A 27,995-nucleotide genomic window follows, 5' to 3' on the forward strand; every position below is an offset into this window, starting at 1 on the left:
CTCATGAAATCACCAGACAAGAAAGGTAGGAAAAATGATTTTATTATTAATTTAGTGATCAAAATGTGTCTGTTTTGAGAATTTATATCTGCTGTCTATATTTTGTACTATACAGTATTTGTCTATATTTCTATAGTTACTGAGGTGACATTGCATATTTTAAAGTAATCTGCCTTGACATTTTTGAAAAACCCTGAAACTCGTAAATGATAATTAACATTTTCTCTGTGTACAGTGTGCTTTGTGGTTTGTTTGTTTTTATATTTTATGTTTTACCATTATGAATTAATAAGATATTGTGTGTACATGAAAATGAATGGAAGAAATTGGGGCAGGGCTGGGGGTGGGACTAGGGCAGGATGGGAGGCGGGACTGAATATTAATAGATGTCCCGTTTTGATGAAAAAAATAAATGGTCACATTAGTAATGACTAATAGTTGGATCTGGTCTTCAGGATACCCATAATAAGCATAATTGTTAAAGCTATTTACTTGGTTATATATGAGGGGTAAGCATGGAAACATTCGCAGTTTGCTTTTCAATATTTTGGAGGTTTTTGTTTTACTTTTTGCACATATTTTCTATTTATACTTTTTCTGTACATGCAAGCTTTTATATGCATGTGAAATGTTTTTATGTACAGAAATCAACTTTACATGCATTAATTTGTATGTTGACAAGCATTAAATTGATTATGCATATATTAAATAAACTGAATACGTTGTGAATAGTATGCATTATTGTTCATATATAACTTTGAGTTTTTTAAATCACCTTCCCAATTTATGTTGCACAAAGCAGTGCATAACTGTATTAAACAACAACAAAAAAGCATAACATAAAAAATTACAATTACAACAAATTACAATTACAAAAAAGTTTAAAATAAAACCCTGGAATGTTTCCTCAGCATCACCCTCATAAACAATAAAGAACTATTCAGACCTCTTGTATTATTCTGGTTTTGGAATGTCGGTCTATTCCAAAAGCATTCTGCAAGAGCAGGGTTAACTTCCTTTCAGAAACTCACGTAGTCCTCAAGCTGAAGTGAGTTCCATAATCATGGTTTCTATATGGAGAAGATTGTATTCCTGGTTCTTGTTAGCCTCAGTGATTTACCCAGGTAAATTGACTATCTCAAAATGGGTATCTCTAAATGTGGTTAAAAGATTCCCTTTTGACAGGATTGTCTTCCCCGTGCATTCATACATTTCCTTACATAAGAATTTCCATACTGGGACAGACTGAAGGTCCATCAAGCCCAGTATTCAGTTTTGAAAAATGGACAACCCAGGTCCCAAGTACCGAGCTAGATCCCAAGAAGTAAAACAGATTCTATGCTGCTTATCCTAGGAATAAGCAGTGGATTTCCACAAGCCATCTCAATAATGGCCTATGGACTTCTCTTTTAGGAAATTATCCAAACTTTTAAAAACCCTGCTAAGCTAACTGATTTTATCACGTTTTCTGGCAACGAATTCCAGAGTTTAATTACATGTTGTGTGAAGAAATATTTTCTATGGTTTGTTTTAAATCTACTACTTAGTAGCTTCATCGCATGACTCCCTAGTCCTAGTATTTTTGGAAAGAGTGAACAAGTGATTCACATCTATTCTTTCCACTCCACTCAGTATTTTGTAGACCTCTACCATATCACCTCTGAGTCATCTCTTCTCCAAACTGAAGAGACCTAGCTGCTTTTAGCCTTTCCTCATAGGGAAGTAGTCCTATCCTTTTTATCATTTTCATTGCCCTTCTCTATACCTTTTCTAATTATGCTACATCTTTTTTGAGATACAACTATGGATTTGTATGCACTGCCTCCTTGAGATGCAAATCTATCTCATGCATATTTATTGTGGATATCCTGAAAACCTGACCTGGCTCCGGCTCTCGAGGAATGGAATTGCCTACCACTGGGCTAGGGTATCATGTTTGAATTTGCATTATTAAACTATTATATATGTAGACTATGTTTACACAAGATTATAGTTAACCATTCTAACTAAATATGCTATATTTACACCCTCCTAAATAGGTTAACCATTACAACTAAGGGCTCTTTTTACTAAGGTGTGCTAGCGTTTTTAGCACATGCAGGAAATTACCACGCACTACGCTTCTAGAACTAACGCCAGCTCAATGCTGACGTTAAGGTCTAGCGCACGTGGCAATGTAGTGCGCACTATTCCGCGCGTTAAAGCCCTAGCACACCTTAGTAAAAGGAGCCCTAAGTAATCTATATTTACATGCATCCTAAATAGCTCTAGCAATGTGGACTATATTCGTCCTATTTACTCTCAACCTACATAATTCTAGTTACACTCATCCTAATTTATTTTAGTTCAGTTTACTATATTAACCATATTTTAAACATTTCTGGAAAGATCTAGTATGTGCATATAATATTTGTTTCTATTCTGTTTTATCTAGACATTCTAAGGCCCCCTTTTATCAAGCCACGTTAGGACTTTTATTACCAGCCGCTGCAGTAAAAGCTCTGGTGCTCATAGGACGATAAAAAAGCCTAATTGGTATCGTAAAAAGGGGAGGGACGGAAATAATAACTGAAGACAAACACTAACCCCCTCCCCAATGAAAACAAAGTATAAAAATATACCCCCTTTTACTAAGTCATGGTAGAGGTTTTTATCGCAGCCCAGAGCGCTAAATCCTGTGTCGCTCATAGAATTCCTATTGTACAGTCATGAAATGGTTAACTGTTGTTTAAAATATTGCTCTGACCTACATAGCTGAAAACAGTACAATCTACTGACCTCATCTGCCTGAAATGTATGTCCCTACCTTACCACATTGTAAGCTAAATAGATAAGAGTTTGAGCCATGATGTACCCTGCCCTTCTGTACATATAACATTTAGAACTGTAAGATTTAGATAAGCAGAGAAATGAGCTAGTTTCCTATAGGACTATAAGTTGTAGCCCTGAACCTATCATAAGTGCTGGCTTAGGACCAATAATAATTGTAGAAAAGTTATAGAAGTAACAAATGAAAATTGTAGTTTTTGCATATATTAGTTTGCATATGTTTAGTGAAAAGGGCATAAAAGTCCATGCATTTCCTGATTCTAACACTCTAGTAGGCAGGCTGTTCACTGCACTAGAGTCCAGCATGCTGTAATAAACCTCTTGTACTTTCTTCACGCCTCTGACTTTTTGTGTCTAAGTGACCTTTCATTATGAGCGTTGGAGCAGTGTCGAAGCATTTAGCACTCCGGGCCACAGTACAAACCTCTACCACAGCTTAGTAAAAGAGGGTCATAATTATCAGCTCTTCTAAATTTAGGGCCCCTTTTACAATGCACTGAGGCCTATTCAATTCCTATGGGCTTTAGTGCATTTACCACGGCAGCATTGCTACTGTGAACATAAGAACATAAGCATCGCCTCTGCCGAGTCAGACCATAGGTCCATTGTGCCCAGCAGTCTGCTCCCGCCGCGGCCCCCCAGGTCAATGACCTGTAAGTGATCTTTTTACTTAAAACATTTTGTCCTGTATAATATCCCTCTAGTTATACCCTTCAATCCCCTTTGCCCTCAGCAACTCGTCCAATCTTATTTTGAAAACTAAAATTGTACTCTGCTCTACCACCTCCTCTAGAAGCACATTCCAGGTGTCCACCACCCTCTGAGTGAAGAAGAACTTCCTAGCATTTGTTCTGAATCTGTCTCCCCTTCAATTTTTTTGAGTGCCCTCTTGTTTTTGTTGGCCCCGCCAGTCTGAAGAATCTGTCTCTCTCTACCTTCTCTATACCCTTCATGATCTTGTAAGTTTCTACAGGGCTGCGTTTTCATTGGTGATACTTCTTCCAGAAGGAGCCAAGGTATTTGGTTTGCTGCTTCAGGACCATCAGCTACAATAAACAGGCTAAAAACAGTGAAAAGGTGGGATTATGAAATGAGAGGAAAAGTTGTCAGGAAGTCATGAATGAAGGCTGCTGGTGCCAGAATCACCGTAAACAGCACTTACCAGGTGCTGTTTTCTGGATGTGCTTTTCAATACTGACCTGAAGTTCCTCATTCTCCATCTAAGCAACCAATCATTTCTTTAACTGAAGATCTTGTTCTCTGGGGTCTAAAACTTTTTTGTAAAAGAGAATTCTGCTTTCTCATTCTATGCATAATTCTGTATGTTTTAGTGTTCAAAGAGCTGTGGCTCAGGCATGAGGAAACGTCAAGTCATATGTGCCGACAGTGATCGCAATTTTTATGATGCTGAAAAGTGTGAAGTTCTGCAGCCACAGAAGCCATCTATGGTGGAATATTGTAACTCTCAGCCATGCCATCTGCCTCAGTGTAAGTACTTTTAGACCGTGACTTTGTTCTTTGCTAAATATCATGTCAGGTTTTCAGCTGTGAGGGACATATCCTGCTACAGTTTTTGCTTCTGTAAATTTCACAGTACTTACAGAGGGAGAATAGTGGCAGAGCTTAGAATTCATTGGAGTAAGATGGTGTGGATAACACTTTGTAATAAAATGGGTTGTTGTTTTTTTTTTGTTCCTGGGTAATAAGTGTTCTTTCTTAATTGCCTATGCCATAAAAGTATAGAAAATGGCTGCCATTCCCCTCAAACTTTGCTTTTGTGACTAGAATATTGATATTTTGAAATGTACCTTTTTTTGCAGAGCATTCCAGATTCATTCCAAGCTGAGTAATCCTAGGGGACCTTTTGCTAAGGCACAAACATCTAGAAAATGCATTTTGCTTTGTATGCAGCCAATTTATCAAGATGAGAAGGAAAAAGTACTCCATAGAAGCATCTGCTAAGATGTGCAATGCCTACAAGGCTTATTTTAGCATGATTGCTGAGGATCAAGACAAATCTTGGGCACCTCACTTCACATGCAAGCACTGCCAAAAATCTCTGGAAGGTAAAACAATTTTGTTTCTCACTAAGATGGTAGAATTTTCTACTATAAAATTTCTTTAGAATGTTTAATTTTAAAAAAATATTTAAATTTTAAAATTTTCAATGTTGTCTGAAAATATATGAAATATGTTGTGAGAATCTTGTACACGTTAGTCATAGGTGAAATAAATTTATTGTTTCATTACCACAATTTCATTTTGTTGTTCTTCAGGATGGTACAGAGGGGAAAAGAGAGTCATGAAGTTTTCTATCCCAAGAATTTGGCGGGAACCCACTGACTACTCAAGCAACTGCTACTTCTGCATGGTGGACCCTTCCAAATGTCAAACTAGAGAACATGCATCTGCAATCAGATATCCGGACATTCCTTCATCCATTGCCATGGTGCCACATTGCCCTGAGCTCTTCATACCTACTCCCCCAGAGAGATAACAGCTGTCTTCAGAAGAAAGCAGCAAGTCAGAGAGTGAAGGAGACATTGTAGATCCAGTTTACAATATTAGTGATGCAGCTGATGACAGAAACCTATACTATCCAAACCAAAACAACCTCAAAGACTTGGTCTTGCCAAGTTCAGTGCTGAGCTTTTGATATCTAGGCTCAAGCAGTGGAACTTGTTGGATGAAAGTGTGCAAGTCACATATCAGAGAAAGCATCAACAAGCTTTTTCCACCTCCTTCGCCCATCAAGATGGGCTCCGCTTCGGCCACAATGTGACCAGTCTGTTTGAGGCAATTGGAATTGCCTGTAATCTAAAAGAGTGGCTTCTCTTCATTGACAGCTCATCCAAGAACATCAAAACCATGATGCTCCATAACGGGAACAAGTATCTATCTCTTCCACTAGCTTACTAAGTACACTCAAAGAGGATTACAGCAGCATCAAGACCTTACTAGGCGCCTTGAAATATGATGAGTACAACTGGAGGTCATAGGAGACTTCAAAATGGTAGCATTCCTAATGGGTCTCCAAGGTGGCTTTACCAAATTTCCCTGCTATCTTTGCCTATGGGATAACATGGATACAAAGGCGCACTACCACAGGCAGGACTGGCCACAGCAGACCCAAGTTCTCTATGGGGAGAAACAATGCCACTGGTGGACCCCCAGAAGGTGCCTAATTTGTCAGAGCTCTAAATAAGGATTCAGCAGCCTTCAAGTACCTTCAAGACATCTTCCTTAATCTATCTGAGGCGAAGGTCAAAACTGGTGTCTTTATCAGGTCACAGATAAAGAAGATCCTGTAGTGCAAGGAATTTCCCAAAAAACTAACTAGGAAGGAGAAAGTGGCTTACAACTGCTTTGTCACAGTAGTTTGGGACTTTCTGATGAAGAATTACAGTAAAAGTGGGCTGTGGGATGTTCTCAAAGTCCATGTTCTTGATGTCTATCTTGAGATATTCAAGGAGAACATGGGAGCAGTAGCATAGCAAGGGAGGGAGGAAATATTTTTTCACTTAGAGAATAGTTAAACTCTAGAATGCATTGCCAGAGGTTGTGGTAAGAGTGGATAGCGTAGCTGGTTTTAAGAAAGGTTTGGACAATTTCCTGGAGGAAAAGTCCATAGTCTGTTATTGAGAAAGACATGGGGGAAGCCACTGCTTGCCCTGGATTGGTAGTATGGAATCTTGCGATTCCTTGGGTTTTGGCCAGTTACTAGGGACCTGGATTGACCACAGTGAGAATGGGCTACTGGGCTTGATGGACCATTGATCTGACCAGGAAGTGACATCAGAAGGGAGCCGAGGCCAGAGCAAGCAGGAGGTGGGACAGAGAGGAGGAGAGGCACTGGCATCCCTGCTCAAGATGGCGCCTGGGCAGTCTGCACTCTCACCTCCTTACTATGTCACTGCATGGGAACAAATTCAGAGGAGCAAGGTGAGTGCTTCCATCAGGATCTACTGGACTTCGAACACTGCTACTAAGGTCAATTTAATGAGAACATGATGAGAGACTACATCTAGGAGCTGATTCATGAAACTGACTAACAATATAATTGCAAATCTTGAAAAACTACTCACCTCTAAATCTTCTGTGGTCATCACTGTATAACTTCAATATAAATACATATTAATTGTGATTCATATGTTGCTTTTTATGACTTTATAGTAAATTGCATAATTTGACTATCCTGGTCACAGAAGCAAAGTTTTATGTAGACTTCAATCATATCTCCCCTCAGCCGTCTCTTTTGCAAGCTGAAGAGCCCTAACCTCTTTAGTCTTTCCTTATACGAGAGGAGTTTCATTCCTTTTATCATCTTGGTCGCTCTTCTTTGAACCTTTTCTAGTGCTGCAATATCTTTTTTGAGATAAGGAGACCTGAACTGAAGGCAATACTCAAGGTGAGGTCGCACCATTGAATGATACAGAGGCATTATGACATTCTTAGTCTTGTTTACCATCCCTTTTCTAATAATTCCTAGCATTTGTTTGCTTTTTTGGCTGCCGCCACACATTGGGCAAAAGGTTTCATTGTATTGTCCACGATGACACCCAGATCTTTTCCTTGAGCGCTGACCCCCAAGGTGGACCCTAGTATCCAGTAACCATGATTTGGATTATTCTTCCCAATGCAATGAAGTACTCATGTTAAAAAGTTGTTTCCAGCAGCAACAACAAAAGAACTGTATACCGTTATTTTTAACTGGAAGATCGCATTTCCCATGGTTCACCCCTTTCCCCCACTATGCAACCCTTATGGTGATCCAGAGTCTTTTTATTCATGCCTGACTTTTTAAAAATTATTATTATTATGGATATATGTTGCTAGTTATAATTTTTTTTTTGTTTTAGTTCAAATCTTTTTATTAATATTATAGAGTAATAAACAAACAATAAGGTGAGCCTTTTCTGAGATGAAATGATACTTTTCTTTGAGTCGATATTCAAAGCGATTTTACTGGCCAGAAACAGCTCCAGGCTGGTTAAATTGCCTGTTTGGTGCTAACCGGTCATTGTCAGCGGCACGTATCCAATTAGAGCATTTGAAAATGTCCAGTTAGTGTCAAACTCAAAACCAGCTATTTGGGGGTGTTTCAGGGTGAAGTTGGCCGGTCAAGTGCTGATATTATGTAGCTCTTAACCAGCCAGTTAAAATATGAAACTTTCTTGTGGGCCAAATACGAAATTGCCGTGAAAAGGATACGTTTAGGAAACTACTCCAGATGCAACTATTTATAGATGCCTTTTTCCAGTCAATAATTGTCCTCTCTGGCAAAGCTGATGAACTGTTCACAATCTTTTTTACATGGTTTTAGTTTGTAAAAATGATTTTTAAGGATTATTTGTATGTCTATGTTATGTGCAGCGGTGGCAAAAATGGCAAACAGAATGCTAGGAATGATAAAGAAGGGGATTACGAACAGATCAGAGAAGGTTATCATGCCGCTGTACCGGGCCATGGTGCACCCTCACCTGGAGTGCTGCATCTAGCACTAGTCGCCGTACATGAAGAAGGACACGGTACTACTTGAAAGGGTCCAGAGAAGAGCGACTAAGATGGTTAAGGTGTTGGAGGAGCTGCCATACAGCGAAAGATTAGAGAAACTGGGCCTCTTCTCTCTCGAACAGAGGAGATTGAGAGGGGACATGATCGAAACATTCAAGGTACTGAAGGGGATAGACTTAGTAGATAAGGACAGGTTGTTCATCCTCTCTAAGGTAGGGAGAACAGGAGGACACTCTCTAAAGTTGAAAGGGGATAGATTCCGTACAAACATAAGGAAGTTCTTCTTCACCCAGAGAGTGGTAGAAAGCTGGAACGCTCTTCCAGAGGCTGTTACAGGGGAAAACACCCTCCAGGGATTCAAGACAAAGTTAGACAAGTTCCTGCTGAACAAGAACGGGCGCTGGTAGGGATAGTCTCAGTTAGGGTGCTGGTTTTTGACCAGAGGGCCGCCGCGTGAGCAGACTGCTGGGCATGATGGACCACTGGTCTGACCCAGCAGCGGCAATTCTTATATTCATATGATGATTTTATTTTAAATTATGTTTGTAATTTTGTAAACCGTATAGAAATTTTTAAAATAAATAAATAAAGAGGATCATATAAAAGTCAGTCCTATCTTTGGGCCTCTGTTACAAAACTGTAGTAGTGAGTCCTGGCATGGCAAATGTGACGCTGCTCATAGGAATTGAATGGAATGTGTCACATTCCCATGCAGGAATCGCTACCACGACTTTGTAAAAGAGGCCCTTTATGTGGTAGCCCATAGTTGATTAAGTGCTGAATATTGTGTTAGCTGGCTCCACAAACCCAGAAATTCAATGCTGAAGCCCAGCCATGGCTCAGCATTGAATTTCCAAGCATAATGTTTGTGGTGGTCAGCAAAACACTGACTGCCAGATTCTCTAAACGTCACTATTGTTGGCGGCAACTATCGCATGTCAATCAAGCAACGGCACCGTTTAGAGAATTGCGCCTCCGGCAAAGATAGGCACCAGAAATGTAGACCAGGGTTTTCCAGGCCTACATTTCCAGTGCCTACCTTTGACGTGAATCACGCCTCCAGAGGCACCTACCGATGCCTAATGTCATGGGGACAGAATTTGCCCCCCTCCCTGTGGATAACTGTGGGAAATCATCCCCATATCATTCTTTAAGGAGAGAGGAAAGAATCGGAGTATGAGTGGGCCCAACCACTGACCTTTAAGCCTTGCATTAAAGAATGCTGGTGTAGAAGGACTGAGGTTGAGATAGATGTTAAAAAATGACACAGGATGGTTTTCTGGGGTTATCCGCGGGGAAGGGAATGGGGACAAATTCTGTCCCCGTGTCATTCTTAAAAAGTACAAAAAACAAACCCCAAAAAAATGTAAGGGAGGAAAAAATATGTCACAAAAGCAAAAACCTCCCCACCCCAAGAAAAACAAACCGACATTCTAGCATTAGATGCTAGTTTGTGCCTCTGGAAGCACGATTCTGGCACCGTTTGTGTAGGCGCTGTTAGGTGCTTTGAATTTTAACTTAAATACTATTTTAAGTGGCGTTTCCCTCTTAACTTAGTCACCAGTGTGCTGCCATTTATAGAATTCCCCCCTGAGTGCTGCTAGCTGAATGTCGACCTCTCTATTTTTATCTTAGTACTTTTACTTAAGTGATTTCTGGATCCACTACTTACTACTTTTACTTCAGTACATGAGAAACTTTTCACCTAAGTACTTTTAAAACATAATGATCACAGCCCTGCATAAATGTACGCCATTTTAATCTAGATGTGATTTTTGTCACTTTTCTCCTACTATTTATATTTTTAAAATAGGCACCTGTGTCGTCTCAATTATAAAATTACCTTTACCATGCAGCCCTTGATCTGTACTGTGGTTGATCCTGAGTAGGGTGGATTTTTGTAATTCACTATACTTGGGAGTTGTGAAAGGGAAGTTGAGGGCTTTGCAAATGCTTATCAACTCCGCTGCAAGATTAATCACAGGAGTTCCTAGGAGCACCCATATAACTCCTGTGTTGAAGAAACTACACTGGTTACCTATGCAACAAAGAGTGCAGTTTACGATTGTTGCGATTATACATCAGACATTGCATCATGCTTCCCCAAAGATCTTACAAGAATTCTTTGAGATCTATAAACCGAGAAGAGAGCTTAGAGATGTAAATGGGATGAAATTAAGTTTGGAGGGTAGAATGTCGACTATGCATGCTAGGATCGGAGCATCAATGATATCTGTGGCTGGCGTAGAACTATGGAATGCCTTGCCTGGTATCCTGCAGTTTTGTATGGGGAGGATGAATTAAAAAAAAAAAATCTTTATTCATTTTTAAACTTATAATAAGTGTGATAACAAATCCATACAAATAACCATAAATATATCACTTAATAATCAACAATGATACATATAATATTCTCTTATCTCCCCCCTCCCCACCCTTATCTATCATAAAATCAATACTTATACAACATGTAACAATAAAAATACCCTCCCTCCCACCCGATAATTGAACTTGTAAATTTAAGGGAAACAAGATTTTTCTAATCATTACAATACTTTGTTAATGGCTCCCAAATATCTTGAAATTTCCTGAAACAACCCTGTTGAGGATGAATTTAAGAAAATGCTGAAAACTCAATTATTTGCCAATGCTTTCTTATGCTAAGATGTATTTCAGTTGATAATCGCCTTCTAGAATTTTTCTGACATCAATGTATGATTTAAAGCTAATTTGTGCTCTATCCCTATGATAACGGGGATGATTAACGATGTTGTCTTATCATGTCTATGTTATATGTGAGATTCGGAGGGAAACAAGATTCTATGTATGTGATATGAAAACCGCATAGTTGTATGCGGTATATAAATTTTTAAAGAAATAAATAAATATTGTTGTTAGCCTCACAACCAGCGAAGCTAAGGGTAAAAGGTATTGAAACCTGGTTTGCCAAACAAAGCACTGACTAAGCAGCAATGCCTTAACATATGGAGTTCTCTCTTCATATATTTCAACCCTCCTAGCACCTTATTGCCCTCTATGACACATCTATCATACATATTTTGATTGCGCCCAAATTACTCTCTGAAAAGAGAAAGCGGAGATAAGAAAACCTACTTGGAATGTGAATGGTTTTTATCCTAAGATGGAATTTTTCTTAGAATGAAAAGCTCAGGGACAAAAAGGTGAACTGAAGCCAACGGTGGTTATCTGGAACGGATTTCCAGGAGAAGTGAGGGAGACGAAAACAGTGGCAGATGAAAGAAGGAAAAGACTAGACTAGAAGAACCTAGCAGTCCTTGTGTGCGGATATCTTTCTATATTTCTGTAAAATTAGGTGCTTCACCATATTGGCAAGTTTCAAGTTTATTTAAAAATTTGATTTGATTGCTAAATCAAAATCCAATGCGATTTACAAATAATGATAAAATCAGGGTAAAAAAGAAAACCACATTGATTAAACCAGACAGTTAATACAACTTTTTTTATTTTTAAATTTTTACTTTTATTGAAAAAAAAAACAAGGAAAACTTACAAAATAGACCAAAATCTCTAGTACAAAGCACACAGTTGTAACATCATTCTTTGTAACAAGGCCAAAAAAACCAGAAAAGTACCAGATGCACTTCCCCCCCCCTAACCCTCTCAATCAACCCCCCCCCCCCCCCCCCAGAGTCCTGGACACCAAACAGAAATAGCAGCAAAAATGAACCAGAAGTAAACAAATAAAAGAAAAAAAGAAAAAGAACAAAATTTAAACATCCCTCCTAGCCTTCCAAGCAATATAAGGTTTCCACCTATGCATGAACATACCCACTGTGTGATGGCGCAAAGCTGTCAATTGAGACATACGAAATACGTAATCCATTTTATTAACCACCTGTAATTTGGATGGTATGGTATCTTGACGCCAGGCAGCAGCCAAGGCCAACCGTGCTGCTGTGACAATAGGGGCAATAATAGAAGAATATGTAGAAGGTACTCCCTGAGGCGTCAAATTTAACCCCATATCTTTAACCATGAGCACCCCACATATATCCAATAAGACAGAAAACACCATATCCCAAAAGGGACCCACCTTCGGGCAAGCCCACCAAATATGTTCAAATGTTCCAGAGGCCCCACAGATACGCCAACATTCATCTGAGATAGCGGGATTAATCCTATGCAATCTTTCAGGAGTATAATACCAGCGATATAGCATTTTATACCCATTTTCTACCATATTACTGGTGATAGAAGGCTTAAGGAGGGAGCGTAGGGTACGCCTCCACTGAGCCACAGTGAGAGGCCGACCCAACAGTCCCTCCCAACAAGCAAAATAACGCACAGGGGATATATCATGCGAAATAAGCAAATAAGCAATAAAGTCGAGAGATACACCCTCTCCCGCTAGAAGCCTCCCATACCTTATCCCAAACTCCACCAAAAGGTCTGGCAAAGCTTTTCGTCTAAGAAAATCTACCACCTGGTTATATTGTAACAAGTCCGCCCCCTGTAAACCAAATTCCTCTTGCATTTTAGAGGTCGGGATCAAGGCCCTATCCACCACAAATTGTCCCAAAGTAGTCAACCCCCCTGCCTCCCAAATCTTAAAGCGAGAATCAGAGTGTCCTGGCAAAAACCCTTCAGCTACACGAACCGGGGTTAGTTAATACAACTTTTGATCAACCAAACACAACAGGGGAGAAAAAAGAAAGGAAACAAAAAAAGGATTAAATACAATTTGTAAACAAAATAAATGAGACAATAGGATGGGAAAAGGTTGCCCGCTCAATTTTCACTTAACAGCATTATCCTGCTGTTTCCAGGTCTTATCTAGTTAAGGCACTGTTTAGAATTAATTGCACTGGATATACGAAAGTTCTGATCGCTTGTGTTTGTTATTCCAGTGGTGCCCAGTATGCAGAACACTGAAGGCTATGACAACACTCACCAGTTCTCATTGACCCCTTACAATCCAGACAGATCAGGTTTGTATCGGGTTTTATTTTCTTTCATTCTGACTGCTAACTATAGTTGTGACTGTGTAAATGGAAACAAGGTGAACATCAACGTTTGATTCTTCCTGTTTCAATCACACACTTTCTCATTGGGGCCCAGATGGATTTTCCAACCAGCCATATGAAGACAGTGGATCCAACTACCTGCCCAATCATTCTGGTTCAAGCTCATCAAAATACTCCTGGCATAGTTCCCGCAGTGAGGCCTTCCAGGACTGCAGTCGGAGCCCCTATGGCTGCTGCCAAGATGGTTACACTTCAGCTTCAGGTCCTGGTGGGCAAGGCTGTCCCTTCAGCACATGTCAACACAGCAGGTAGGAGTGCATAGTGGTTAGGTTGCTGCATTAGAGGAAATTAGGGGATGGAGCTGTGAATATCTTTAAACCCAAGCTAACTTATGTCTTGAACAGAGGTGACAAATCGGAGGGGGGGAGGGGGTTGGTTAGGGTTACCATATTGCTCCAGAAAAAGGAGGAAGGATTGAGACATCCAGGTTTTAGTTCCATTGAAAGCAATGGAAGTAAAGTCCATATGATAACCCTAGTTTTGGTTTCAGTTGGGCCAGTTTAAGCTCCGAAACTGAAATTCGGTAGGCTTCTGGTCTGGAACAAGACTCATCCCAACTAGACATTTACTTTGAACTTGTTGATATCAGAAAGTCAAAGTCCATACATTATTATTAATAGTTACAATATTAAGTCTACTATCTGGATAACCTGGAATGAATAAAATGCTGTCTGGAGAGTAGGCTAAACATTGCAGTCATCCAGAATTCCTTTGAGCGTCAGAGCAGCGTTGGAGCATTTAGGTGCTCCTGGCTGCGGTAGAAATCTCTACCACGGCTTAGTAAAAAAAAAAAAAAAAAAAGGGTGAAAGGGGAGGGGAATAATAATATTCAGTTGCTGCAGTAAGTATTTTTTTCAACACCAGCTGCAGTGGTCAAAAATTCTGGATATGCCTGCTACATATTTTTATTATTATCCTAAAACAAAAAATGTTACTGGTTAAGAAGGAGCCAGGAGTTGAGCAGCCATTTGAAATTGCTGCTGTCCATGTTCCGATCACGTAAAAATAACGATTCTCTCTGTTCTAGAATTTTGCTGCCCTTTCCTCAGTGCTTCTCAGCTCTCTCCTGGAGGCAAACCTAGCAGTCAGACTTTTAGGATGACCACATCGAGGAGGCATGAGATGAATTTGCCTGTTTTGGAGAGCCGCAGCACACAAATCCGTCTCATGTAGTTTTTTTGTGGTAATCCTGAGAACCCAGCTGGCTAGGTGCGCCTCCAAGAGAGGGTTCTGAAGCAGTGTTCTACCTGACTATTGATACTGTATCTGAAACAGACTTTAGTTTAGTATCTTAATAAAAGAATTTCTGGTAGTATGCAATGAAGGAATTGAGCCTCATGTCCTTCACCAGTGGTGTAGCCAGACCTGACATTTTGATGGGTGGGCAGTAGGCAGTGTGCATGTTGACCCCCAGCTCCATTCTCCTGTTATTGGCCTGAGTTGGTGCTGTTGACTGGGTGGACCCAACCCCAAACTGGAAGGGCCATAGCCCTACTACTACGACTTATCATTTCTTTAGCACTACCAGAAGTACATAGTGCTGTACACTAAACACATAGGAGACAGTCCCTGCTTGACAGCTTACAATCTAATCAAGACAGACAAACAGGACAAATAAGGAATTAGGGAATTACTTAAGATTGGAAATGATAAAACAGACATGAATACTGAACAGGTAGAAAAATGACACGACATGTGAGTGACAATAATTTTGAGTTTTTTTTTTTTTTTTTCCATTACTCTAGATATGGATGCTGCCCTGATGGCATAACAGCGGCCCAGGGCCTTAACAATGGAGGATGTTCCCAGTATTACAGTGATGTTCATATTGGCAGGAATGAGCAAGCAGGAGCAGAAAGAGACCCATCTCCAGCTGTAAGTACTACTGTCATGCATCACATAGAGAAGTTCAAATCTAGTACTGAACTTTGGCTCAGAAGTGAAAAATTTAGATCCGATCCAATCTGTTTGTATTTTGTTGCCTGCATTTCATTTATATTCCCTTCAGATCAAGTGTCAGACACATACGAAACAATAACTAGGTAAATATACCCTTTTTCATCATTACGCAGAGGAAACAAGCATTTCATTGGTTAGTGTACCTTTAAAATTTTATTGCAAGCACAATCGATTTAACATGCACTAACATAAAAATGAAGTTGATTTGCAAGCACTTAAGAGTTCTAAAGCATGGTTAAAACAATGTTGTTAACACAAATGTGTGAAACAAATCAAAAACATGTTTAAAAATAGGAAAAAAGGCCCCAAATCCCCAAAAGCAAACAAACATTTCACTTAGCTGCTGTAAGTGCTAGCATGCACTTACCAAGCTTAAAATGGCTTACCGTTGTCATGCTCATGCGTCCTGCGATAAGTTCCAAACCAGTGTGCACTAGCCACATGCTAAAAATGTTCTAAACTTTTTATTGGAAGGGATGTGTTTGGGGACAAGGAGAAGGCATTCTTGCACTACTCCAGCCCCACTATTCACTGGTTAGCACAGTCTAAGGGCCTATCAAGCTGCAGTAGCGAATGCCACGCTGTAAATGCACCAAAGCCCATTCAATCCATATGGACTTTGGTGCATTTACCGTGCCAGCCCACGTTAATTGGCTTGTTTTTCTGAATTCAAATTAACTCAGAACATGGCTTGATAGTCCACAAGCAAACACGCATTTCATCATCTACCATCTGCCTGATAGAGCTTACAATTAGAGAATGACACGGGGACAAATTTTTCCCCATCCCCGCAGGTACTCAGTATGAGCTGGCATTATTTTTCCTTGAATAATGCAACTTGTGAAGTTCAGTGTAAGCTGCGATATTCAATTTATAAAATAATAAGGTGTTTTGCATACAGTTACATGCATTCGCAAGTTTTGCACCTCATGAAATGCATGTTTGCTTGTTCACCATCAAGTTACATTTTTGAGTTAATTTGCACTCATAAACAAGCACATCCATTGCATTGATTAACATTTCTATTCTATCTACTTTAGTTTCACCATTGTTACAACTACTCATGCATAGCTTAAAGAACTATAAATAAATAACTATCAAATTTAATTTTTTGTTGGTTTTGCAATTTTATAATTTCAATTATAATGTGCCACGAAAAACATTTGCTCTGTTTAGTGTGCCAAAGCTACAAAAGTTTGAGAGACACTGGGCTAAAGCATATATTCCCCTTCCTGCCTGAAGTCTGCCTTTGTGACTCAGCATAATTGCCCCAGCTCAGCTAAGGTGGCTCAGCTCTGAGCTGCTAAGCCTAGTACATCCTGGGACCTTTAGTTCATCCTCTCTCTGGCTAGTGCCCACCTGCTGTCTGGTGATGTAACTGTCGGCATTGGAGAGGGAAAACCCTTTAATCCTTCACAGTCCTCAAATTTCATCTCTTGTATTTTGGTGCAGACCTTGTACCATTTAAGTTGTTTTCCTCTGGACCACCTCTTTATATCCTTAATGAAATGCAATCTTCAAAACTGACCATAGCATTCCAAATGAGACCTTGCTTGATTTGTACAGGGGTATTATCACCTCCATTTTTCTGTTTGTTATGTCTCTCTTTGTGAGCCGCCTAGGATGCCTCTGACTTAAGTTACCACCTAATGACTTTGTTTTATTAACTTTAGCTTATCCTTTGGTTTAGTTTATCCTGAGGTCTCTCTCTCTTGGTCTATGCACATTCAGCCTCTTCCCTACATCTCCCTTGGATTTCTCAGTCCATATTCATGCCTTTGCTTTTCTTTGTCTTAAAGCTTAGCTGCCAAATATTCATCCTGTCTTCCAGGTTTAGCAGATCATTTCTCATGTTTCAAATTTTTGTGTCATCAGAAAAACACACTTTTCTTTCTAATCCCTTTGGCAAATATCACTCACACGTTTATTGACTAGACAGCCAGGAGCAGTCCCTGAGGCACTCCACTACTTTCTTTCTTTATTTTCTCTCTGAATAAATTCCATTTACCATCTCTCTCTCTCTGCTATGTGTCAGTGAACCAATTTCTACTCCAGTTCACCACCACTGGATCCACCCCAGGCCGCTCAGTTTATTCATGAGTTTATACAAGACACAGCATCAAAGGCTTTGGGGTGAGAGACTGGGATGGGAGAGGGATGGCCTACTAGACCACTAAAGATTTTTGGTTTTTTAATGCTGTGTAGTGGATGGGGGGGGGTCAGATTTGGGGGTTGGGGTGCCCTAGACTAGTGGTTCCCAATCCTGTTCTGGAGGACCACCAGCCAGTCAGGTTTTCAGGATAGCCCTAATGAATATGCATGGGGAAAATTTGTATGCCTATCATCTCCATTATATGCAAATCTCTCTCTTGCATATTCATTAGGGCTATCTTGAAAACCTGACTGGCTGGTGGTCTTCCAGGACAGGGTTGAGAACCACTGCCCTAGAATACTAGGGAATTTTGTGTTTTAATGTAAGGGGGAAGGGGGCAGATGAGGCATGCCGGGTGTCTAGACACCAGGGAATTTATTTTAAAGTAGTAAGGAGAGGTGGTTGGGTCAGGGTAGGGAGGAGAGTGTATCACTTGAAACTAAGATTGGATGCAGAAAGCTATTAAGGCAGGGAGGGGCTCAGATTGGGCTACACTACCCTGAATCTGGTGGAAAAATTCTTGTGGCAACTGCATCAGAAGCCACTGTCCTTGCCATGGAATACTTAATGGGCTCATATGCAATCATTTTAATGCAGTGTGCTGTCATGTAGTCTGTTCAAGTTAATACCCACTCAATCTTTTCCTACATTTCTCAGCATGTGCAACCCATGATAATGGTGTGGTTAAATTAGCTGTAAGTTTCTGCATAGGCCCCAGAGTGGCACTTTTCTACTCCAAGCTCACCGTCTTCTCTTCCCTGTAAGGCTGCCTGTAGGGAGAGACTGGAACAGAATGTTTCTGCTACTCTGGAGTCCGAAAAAAGCATCAGTATGGTGCTCTGGGCTGTTCCCCAAGCTCAGATTGATGTTGTTTTGAAAATTACTTACTGTTCAACATATCAGTTCCCCCTAAACAAACTCTGTCCCAACAGAATCCATCAGAGGAGTGCCGAGGTTCCAGATTTGGTTGTTGCTATGACAACAGGAAAGCAGCTTCAGGACCTCTGGGGGAAGGATGTTACAATAGACCCCACCTAGGTAAGTCACATGTATACTTCTATTTGAGTGAATTTTCTCAATTTCAATGAATTGTGAAAAACATGACTGTAATTAAGCAGAATTATTCAAGTGTTTTGTGTGTAGAGAGTCTGCTGAATAAACTAAAAGAATACCTGTTACAAATGGCCAAGATTTGATTGGGAGGGAGGAGAGGCAATTATCACTTGTTGTCTGCTGTGCCAGGTACTGAAGAAACACAGTATGTCTTTTGCTGTTATGGAGATTTTTTTAAATTTAAACTGTATGTTCTTTTTTTTCTTGTAAAATTAATGGTTCCCCTCCACAAATAAGCAAGATCTGAGAACTCAAAAATTTCACAACATAGTGCCAGTTTATTCCCTTTTGATGAGAAAGGTATACTCAGTGAAGTAAACAGATTTTCCAAAGGATTTTCCAAAGGTTTCCCCAGTCTTTCCTCTCCTCTTGTCCCCTCTTCCATAAGTATTTCTTCTCATCTCCCTGAGTGGCAGGAGGCTGTTTTGGGGCTCCCTCTGCCGCTCAGGCTTCCCCAAACTGGCTCTGTGTATGTGTCAAAGTTGCTCTCAGAGTGACTGGTTAGATGGGATTACAGCGAACCTTTGTGCAAATCATTTGCATGGAAACTTGTTGAAACATCAATCACTGTTCTAGATCAGCCAACAGCGATTCACATGGTCTTAACAACCGTGTTTTGTGCATCTAGCCTTCAGTCATCACCTCTTCAGTCTCAGTTTCCCCCTCCTCCTTAATATTGCCCCACCCCCTATATCTCACCTTTCAGTAGCTGATTCTCTTCTCTCAGGCCCCAATGCTCAAAAACTTTCCAAGGCAGTAAGACTCATAAAAGCAGTCTTACTGGCATGGAAAGCTTTCCTCCCGATGCACAAAGGGTTCTCCATGGCTGCTAACAATCCTTGTAGCAGCCACCAAAAATTCTCTGCTAATGCATTACAAGGAGCTCATTAGTATTTTAATGAGCTTTCCTTGTGATGCATGAATGGGAACTCCCCCCTAATTACCCCAAAATAGGTGCCAAAATTTTGTGCATGTGTTCTGTGAGTGCACAACACACACAACAGCTAAACCCATAAAAAAAAATACAGCTCAGCTGGCAGCCCCAACTCTTCCTGCCAGCTCATCAGCAGAAGAATCCCTGATCAAGTTTCAAGTAATCTGCGGGATTCCCCTGCTGCTCAGCCTACAGGGAAAGCAGGGGCTACTGGCTCAGCTGTGGTGGACTTTGTTTTAGTATAAATCATGTTTTATTGGTGGTGGACTTTGTTTTTTGTTTGAAGCAGCTGTTGTGCATGTATTGTACACTCATACAACTCATGCACAGCTGTGCCCATTAAAAAAAAATTTGCAACTTGCCACCCCGATTTCTTCCTCCCACCATTCCCCCTGAGCTCTCTAAATTTATCTCTCCTATTCCCCCTCCTGCTGAGACCCCCCCAAAAAAATGATCTTAACTTGAAAGATCAGCAGGAGGGATGCCCACTTCCTTCTACCGCAAGGCCCGCCTTTTCACAATAGCAGCCCTACCCCTGCCTGGTGCATCCTTAGGATGCACTGGGAGGGATCTAAAAACCATATGAGTTTTTCTCCTTATATGGTATTTGGTCCCCAACCAGTGCATCCCAGGATGCACCAGGCAGGGGCAAAGATGCCATTTTGAAGAGGTGGACCTTCAAGCAGGAGGGCGCAAGCTTCCATCCTGCTAATTTTCAAAGCTAAGGTAAGGAGGTGTCGGGGGGGGGGGGGGGGTTCAAGGCCCATATGGCCAGATGGGTAGGAGGGTCTTTGAGCTGTGTTTGGGGGGGTCTGACCTAACTCAGCCCACTAGATCACTAGGCTTTTTTTGGATAGGGGCTCAGCAGGAGGGAGGATGGGGTCACTTCCTGCTTTCCCCTGCTAGCTCATCTGATTGTGGAAGGGGAATCACCAATCAGCTGAGCCAGCAGAACTCCCTGAAGCCAGATTGTTGACTTTGGGGTTTCCCTGCTGCCCAGCTGTTTGGGGTTTCCTCTGCCGGCTCAGCTGATAGTGGAGCAGCTTTCAGTTGAGTTGGCAGGGAAAGCCCCAAACAGCTATGCCGCAGGGGAAGCCTTGAAGTCACCAATCAGCAGCGCTGGGGTGTCCTGCTAGCTCAGTTGATCCAGGATTCCCCTGCTGCGATCAGATGAGCCGACAGGGGAGAGCAACAGCAGCAGAAGAGCCTTTGACAGGAGGGATGGGGAGGAGCTGTGCCTATGCTTTGATTTTCTAAGCAAGCAGCAGATACAGTCCATCCCCCCCATTTTACTGGGGCTGCTCCACATGAATAGCATGCATATAATTTGCATGCTATATATGCTGACCATCACCCCAGTATAGAAAAATTGCTCCCACCACAGAATTTTTTACCGTGGTGTCAGAATATTTTGTATCTTACCCTCAGTAAATTGAGTTCTCTTGATTGTGTAAGGGGAGGGGGGAAAGCTCGAAGAAAATCTAAACTGGGGCTTCTGACCTGCTGTCTGGCACAGGCAACCAATTAAAAAATTGATTGATGGGAGATTTTATAACATTAGATTCCTTTTATGGGAAGTTGATGGCCAGACCAAGATATAGATCTAATATGATCAAGCTGCATTAATTTAGAGGTTAGGCTCCGAGTAATGTAAGAGAGAATTTCTTCATAAGATAGTAATATTGTTTATGTAAAAAACAGCCTCTAGTTGAAAAACATAGACCATATTTCCCATCAGAATATGGTACAATTATTTAGTGATACAGAGAGCAGGTATCAATTCTTAACCTATGATTGGGAGTTTCACCTGGGGGCTGTCAATGCTGCTTTTGAAGTCTCCGAGGCCTACTCTAGCCAAAGAAGGAGGCATTTAGTCTGTAAACTGGACCTGGATCTCGCTTCCACACAACAGTGATTAATGTCACTACTGGGCCATTAGACCAACTCATAGTCACATTGTCAGTTCAATAAGTCAGTTTTTAAATGTAAGCCATCCATTCTGCCTGATCATACAATGATTAATAAGGCAAGTGGTTTTCATAGATATGAAATTAAGAAACAGTCATCTGACTTTTTTTCTTATTAACCTTTTTTGCAGCATACCCCACCATGTGTTTAGTCCCAAATGCCCAAGGCCCATGTTCAGACTGGATCACACGCTGGTACTTTGTGGCAGATGCTGGTCAATGCAACCGTTTCTGGTATGGAGGGTGCCATGGCAACAAAAACAACTTCATGTCAGAGGAAGAGTGCAAAAGAGCATGCCAGAGCCCTGGTAATCTGAATGTGGGCCAGATGGAACGCACTTACTACACAGATGTAGTGAACGTAGAAGAAACCCCACAGAGGCACTCTGGTTGGCAGAGACAGGGAAGTCACACTGTAGGGGAAAGCCAAAGTCAACTTCATTCTTCAAGAGCACATGCTCAGATATTTAGCAAGGAACATGGAAGCCACCAAAGAGAAGGTCATGAAGGAAAGAATATTGCTCATCACTCTGTACACTCAGGCCCAACTGATACAGAATTTCATTCTATACGACAAGGAGTAGGACTTCACCAGGGAGAAGACAGCTGGAGAAGGACCATAGATACTACTGATGGACAAGCAAGGTTGCACCAGCCTAGTCACAGCATCTTCCCTTCAGACAAACAGCAGTGGGGAGTTGGCTCCTCAGTCACTACAGAGAGAAAGCTAATTCATATGAGTCAATCATTAGGGCGAGGAGAAGCTGTTCCTTCTGGACACTCTGAAGGAAGGACAATAGACAGCTCTGCAAGGAGACAGGAAGCAAATTATCAAGAAAATGATCGGTCTCATCAGCCCTCTACATATAGGTATAGCTTTCAAATTATGCCTTTTAAACAAATTTTCCTGCTGGTTATTAACAATCTAATTTACTAAGAGTTTTTGTGTTCTGTATCTCTGGCTAAAAAAAATAAATAAATTAGCATATCAGACTTAAGTATGAATATAGGTAATTTAAAAAAATAGATTAAGGATATATTTGATGAGCTAGCCACTTAGCTCAAAATAGAGATATAAAATTCCTAGTAATGTAATGGTAGAATCATGCAGCGGATGTAAATGTATGAAGTGGATCCCAATAATAGCAAGAAGATGCTTTATTAAAAATATCCTTTAAAATCACCCAGCATGAGGCATGTTTTGCCCAGAATAGGGCTGTATCAGGAGTAGCTTTCATAAAGAAGAATGCTCAACATTGCACTCTCAACCAAGTGTGCTATAACTCAGCATCAACAATTTTAAGTTCTTCAAATCACTGCAGCAGAACACATAAGTAGAACTGCTGTAAGGATTATCTGTGTTCTACTGCACCTTCAAAAATATATATAAAAAGGATGGAGTCGGTCCAGAGAAAGGCTACTAAAATGATATGTAGTCTTCATCATAAGACGTATGGGGACAGACTTAAAGATCTCAATCTGCATACTTTGAAGGAAAGCGGGAGAGGGGAGATATGATAGAATTGTTTAAATACCTATGTAATATAAATGTGCATGAGTCGAGTCTCTTATTTGAAAGGAAACTCTACAATGAGATGGCATAGGATGAAGTTAAGAGGTGATAGGCTCTGGCGTAATCTGAGGAAATACTGTTTTATGGAAAGAGTGGTAGATGCATGGAACAGTCTCCCATTGGAGGTGGTGGAGACAGAGACTGTCTGATTTCAATAAAACCTGGGATAGGCACATGGAATCTCTCAGAGAGTGAAAGAGATAATGGTTACTGCGGATGGGCAGACTGGGCCATTTGGCCTTTCTCTGCTATCATATTTCTATGATTTTAAAGGATATTTTTAATACAGCATCTTCTTGCCATTATTGAGATCTGTTTCTTACATTTACATCCGCTATGTGGTTCTACATTTACAAAATAAGTTACATGCTAAGGTGCCACGTTTATGCACATGAAGTGCTCCAAAGGAAGATGACGAAAATGGTAAGGGGTTTGAACCAAAAGAAACATAGAACATAGAAACATGATGGCAGATAAAGGCCAAGTGGCCCATCTAGTCTGCCCATCCGCAGTAACCATTATCTCTTTCTCTCTCCGAGAGATCCCACGTGCCTATCCCAGGCCCTTATGAATTCAGACACAGTCTCTATCTCCACCACCTCTTCTGGGAAGCTGTTCCATGCATCTACCATCCTTTCTGTAAAAAAGTATTTCCATATATTACTCCAAAGCCTATCACCTCTTAACTTCATCCTAAGCCCTGTCATTGCAGAGTTTCCTTTCAAACTAAAGAGACTCGACTCATGTGCATTTACATTATGTAGGTATTTAAACATCTCTATCATATCTCCCCTCTCCTGCCTTTCCTCCAAAGTATACAGATTGAGATCTTTAAGTCTGTCCTCATACGCCTTATGCTGAAGACCACATACCATTTTAGTAGCCTTTCTGTGGACTGACTCCATCTTTTTTTTAATATCTTTTTGAAGTTGCGGCCTCCAGAATTGTACAAAATATTCTAAATGAGGTCTCACAGGGGCATCAATATCTCCTTTTTCCTACTGGCTATACCTCTTCCTATGCATCCTAGCATTGTTCTAGCTTTCGCTGTCACCTTTTCAACCTGTTTGGCCACCATATACAATCACACCCAAGTCCTGCTCTTCTGATCTAAACATGAATACTCTAGAGGAGAGGAGAGGAGAGACAGGGGAGATATGATACAGACATTTACATACTTGAAAGATATTAATATAGAACCAAATCTTTTCCAGAGAAGGGAAAAGGGCATAATTTGAGGTTGCAGGGAGGAAGACTTAAGAGTAATGTTAGGAAATTCTTTTTCACAGAGAGGGTGGTGAATGCCCTCCCGAGGGAGGTGATGGAGAGGAAAATGGTGATGGAATTCAAAAAAGCATGGGATAAACACAGAGGATCTCTAATTAGAAAACAAATGGTATAAATTAAAAAACTAAGGCCAGTATTGGACAGACTTGTACGGTTTGTGTCCCATATATAGTGATTCAGTGTAGGATGGACATCAATGGGCACTCCACTAACTTGGAACATGAGGACGTTACAGGGCAGACTTTACAGTAGATATCCTGCAAACAAAAGGGTGGTTGGATAGGCTGGAGTGAGTTTAGATGGCAACTTCAGCAGTTGGAACCTAGGACAATTCCAGGTGGACTTTAATCTACGGCCCAGAAATATCAAAGAAGAGACAAGTTATTTTTAATGAGAATAACCAATGAGCAGACTGGTTGGACTGTTCAGGTCTTTATCTGCCATCATTTACTATGTTACTATTAACATGGCATAAGTAGGTGGGTCTGTTAGCATATAAATGCTGACACTATTCTATAATGACATTGGCAAAGAATTAACACTTAGTGCATTGCATTTTGCTCACTATATGTGACTGTTCGGGATGGTTAAAGAACTGGAAGGAGGATGCGTATTAAAGGAATTGTAAGTTTTTCCATGTTTTTATCGTTAAGGATCATCTTGGATAGAGCAGAGTCTAACACAGTGGAGGCATTTCTAGGACAGACCATTCAGCTGCATTGCGGAGTTAGTGCTTTTCCATACCCCCGAGTTGAATGGCTGAAAAATAGACGTCCTGTATCTTCCACCAGGTAAGTCTAACCTCAGTGGGGTCATTTATGGTAGGTTTGTATTTAGAAAAGTGAGAGTATGTGTGTGCATAGAAAATATTGTCTGGTATGGCTTAAGCTTTGTTCAGTCCCTTAGCCATTTCCTGAACCCCTGTAGTTAGCATAAATAACACTAAGCTTCCACTAGCATGCCTTCACACTTGTGCCATCAGATACATGGCTTGGAGAGGAGAGGAGGGTGGATATTTGAGCCCCGCCAACCAAAGAGATTCACTGTGGGAGCTCCTGCCTGTGTTACCTGAGCAGCAGGCAGTTGGTGGGGTGGTACTTTTGCGCATGCTCAGTTCATGTATAAATAAATGAAATGTTACTTTGCTTCCTAATGATATGATTCCATTAAAAAAAAAAAAAAATCAGACCTGATGCTTGGTGCATTAATGTACCTAAGAGGAATTTGAAATGTTACATGATAGCATTGTTTATCCCCCTAAAATAACCACTTTTTTTGCATAATATTTTAATGAAGATAGCTGTAAATGTCTGCAAAGGGCTTCAAAAATATGTTAGATGCATTAATTAACAGTTGCACTCTGAGTTCTTCCAAGCAATCAGAATACATTGTTAGATTTCTAAGTTGTTATGGTGAAGTAAGACTAATGGGGCAGCTGAGCTCTGAGAAAAGGAAGAACTCTCGGGACTTTTGTTCCTGCCTTAGCCTATCCAGCTATATAGTCAGGTGATATACTGTACCTTCATATTACTGATTTATTTATTTGATGTATTTATTTATTAGAATTTATTTGCCACCTTTATTGAAGAAATTTGCCTAAAGTGGTTTAAGCTAAACATAGGCAATATACAATTACAGGAGTAAAAAAAATTAAAATAATAGTACATAGGGCCCCTTTTACAAAGCTGTGGTTGTGATAAATGCACCAAAGCTCATTCGATTCCTATTGGCTTCCATTTTCCACAGCAGGATCACTACTGCAGCTTTGTAAAAGACCTCCATAGTATGGCACAGTGGGCTACTTGCAGTGTCAATCCAAAATGTAATAGAACATCTTACTCTCTTGATTTGGCCTCTGCTGACTTCTTCTTGTTTGCTAAACTTAAATCCACGCTGAAAGGAAATAAATTCGACACCATTGAAGACATAAAGCAAAATTCAATGCAGCAACTTTTGGCAATTCCTGAAGATGCGTTTAAGGACCGTTTCCCCGAAGTGGAAACGATATTGGGAAAGGTGTATATGCAGGGAAGGGGAGTACTTTGAAGGGGGCCTAATGGAATAAGTTGTAAAGATCGTTTAATACATTTTTATAAAATCAGTCCAGGAACTTTTTGAACAGACCTTTCAAAATGTGTGGAGGCCATTAATAGATTATTGTAAAGATTAAAAATATTCTTCCCTATATAAATTTTTAAGACATTAAGGGGGGGAGGGGGTGGGTATTTTTGATTATAATTGAAACAAATCATTTTCATAAATAAATAAGGGAGGGGGGTAATATTTTATATTATGATGATCAATTATAGGATTTCAAGTGTATTTGAATGCTTAATTGATAAATGTCAATATTGTACTTGATTTAAGATTTGAAATGAATAAAGATTTAAAAAAAAAAAAAAAGACCTTGTATGGACAAATAAAACAGAACAACAGGAGTTAGATAGAAATAAGGGTGACAACGTTAGGGCAAATTGCACATGAAGTCATTGTATTCAGGCACTTTGTTCATGACGTCCTCATGTTTTCTTGTCTCCCACTGTGCACCACACTTTACAGGCATGTTTATCAGTCCGATAGCTCCTTGGTGATCAGCCAGGTCAATGCCGAGGATGCTGGATTGTACACCTGCACCGTTTCGAACGGGCACCATAGGGAGACTCATCAGGTGCAGCTGAAACTACAAGGTTACGCATATATTTTTAACCTCTTCCTCCCCAAACACTTTCCCGTCTCTTCCATTTCAAATTTTCCTTGCTTCTTTATTAGTGACACTAGAGGAGTTGCTAAGTGAGTAAAAGATTCAGGCTTCAGCCCAGGGTTAGAACTGGTTTTTTTCCTCCCCAATATTCCTTTATTCAGCGAACCATAGCAAATATACAACATAATGCAATTTTTACATCCATCCTGTGCACAAAATCCAAACATAGATATGCTAAGATAGGGTTACCAGATTTTTCCCGAAGGAAAATCCGGCCCTGTGGCCACACCCCCAGGTCCGCCCCATTCCGCCTGTGTCACGCCCTGGTTCCTCCCCCAGATGGTATGCGCGGATGCTCCTTCCCAACACGATTTAGTCGGGAAGCTTTTCAAAACCCGGACAAAGCGCGGTTTTGAAAAGCCGTCCGGACCCCTGGACATGTCCCTGAAAAGGAGAACATGTCCAGGGAAATCTGGATGTCTGGTAATCCTATACTAGGACAACTCTGCATTTTCATAATCATTAATCCCCCCTTCCCTGTCTCCCATCCCCCCAAGGAAATGCTCTATAACCCCAAACATCACATAATCCAAAATGCTCACTATACATTTCAAATCCTACCTGACTGCTTCCTCCACTGTACATAGTTATCCCAGACCTTATGATAAGCTGGTAGCCTATTATGTCTTAGAGCCATTAGTTTTGACATCAATTCAAGATAGTCCAATCTGGCGTAAACTCTGTGAAGGTCGGGTAATTTGTCTGTACGCCAGCACTGCGCCAGTGCCAACCATGCAGCGGTGAAAGTACATGCTGTCAATTAGGGCTAGCACTTTTTGAGGGCTGTGGAATAGAGAATGACACAGTGACAAAATTCATCACCGTTCCCATCCCCGTGGA

General features: G+C 40.7%; 1 protein-coding gene across 3 annotated transcripts in view; it reads left to right on the plus strand.

Moving 5' to 3' along the window:
* PAPLN (papilin, proteoglycan like sulfated glycoprotein) overlaps nt 1-27,995 on the plus strand; it is a 138,880-nt gene that overhangs the window by 90,094 nt on the left and 20,791 nt on the right. For all 3 annotated transcript variants that reach the window (XM_033951382.1, XM_033951384.1, XM_033951383.1), the window contains 8 exons: nt 4,161-4,317; nt 13,233-13,313; nt 13,444-13,657; nt 15,155-15,284; nt 18,453-18,558; nt 21,666-22,404; nt 25,048-25,185; nt 26,954-27,081. In XM_033951382.1, coding sequence (XP_033807273.1) covers nt 4,161-4,317; nt 13,233-13,313; nt 13,444-13,657; nt 15,155-15,284; nt 18,453-18,558; nt 21,666-22,404; nt 25,048-25,185; nt 26,954-27,081 — 1,693 coding nt within the window. The remainder of the gene's footprint in view (nt 1-4,160; nt 4,318-13,232; nt 13,314-13,443; nt 13,658-15,154; nt 15,285-18,452; nt 18,559-21,665; nt 22,405-25,047; nt 25,186-26,953; nt 27,082-27,995) is intronic.

Source organism: Geotrypetes seraphini, chromosome 7 (assembly GCF_902459505.1).
Source record: "Geotrypetes seraphini chromosome 7, aGeoSer1.1, whole genome shotgun sequence".
Lineage (NCBI taxonomy): Eukaryota > Metazoa > Chordata > Amphibia > Gymnophiona > Dermophiidae > Geotrypetes > Geotrypetes seraphini.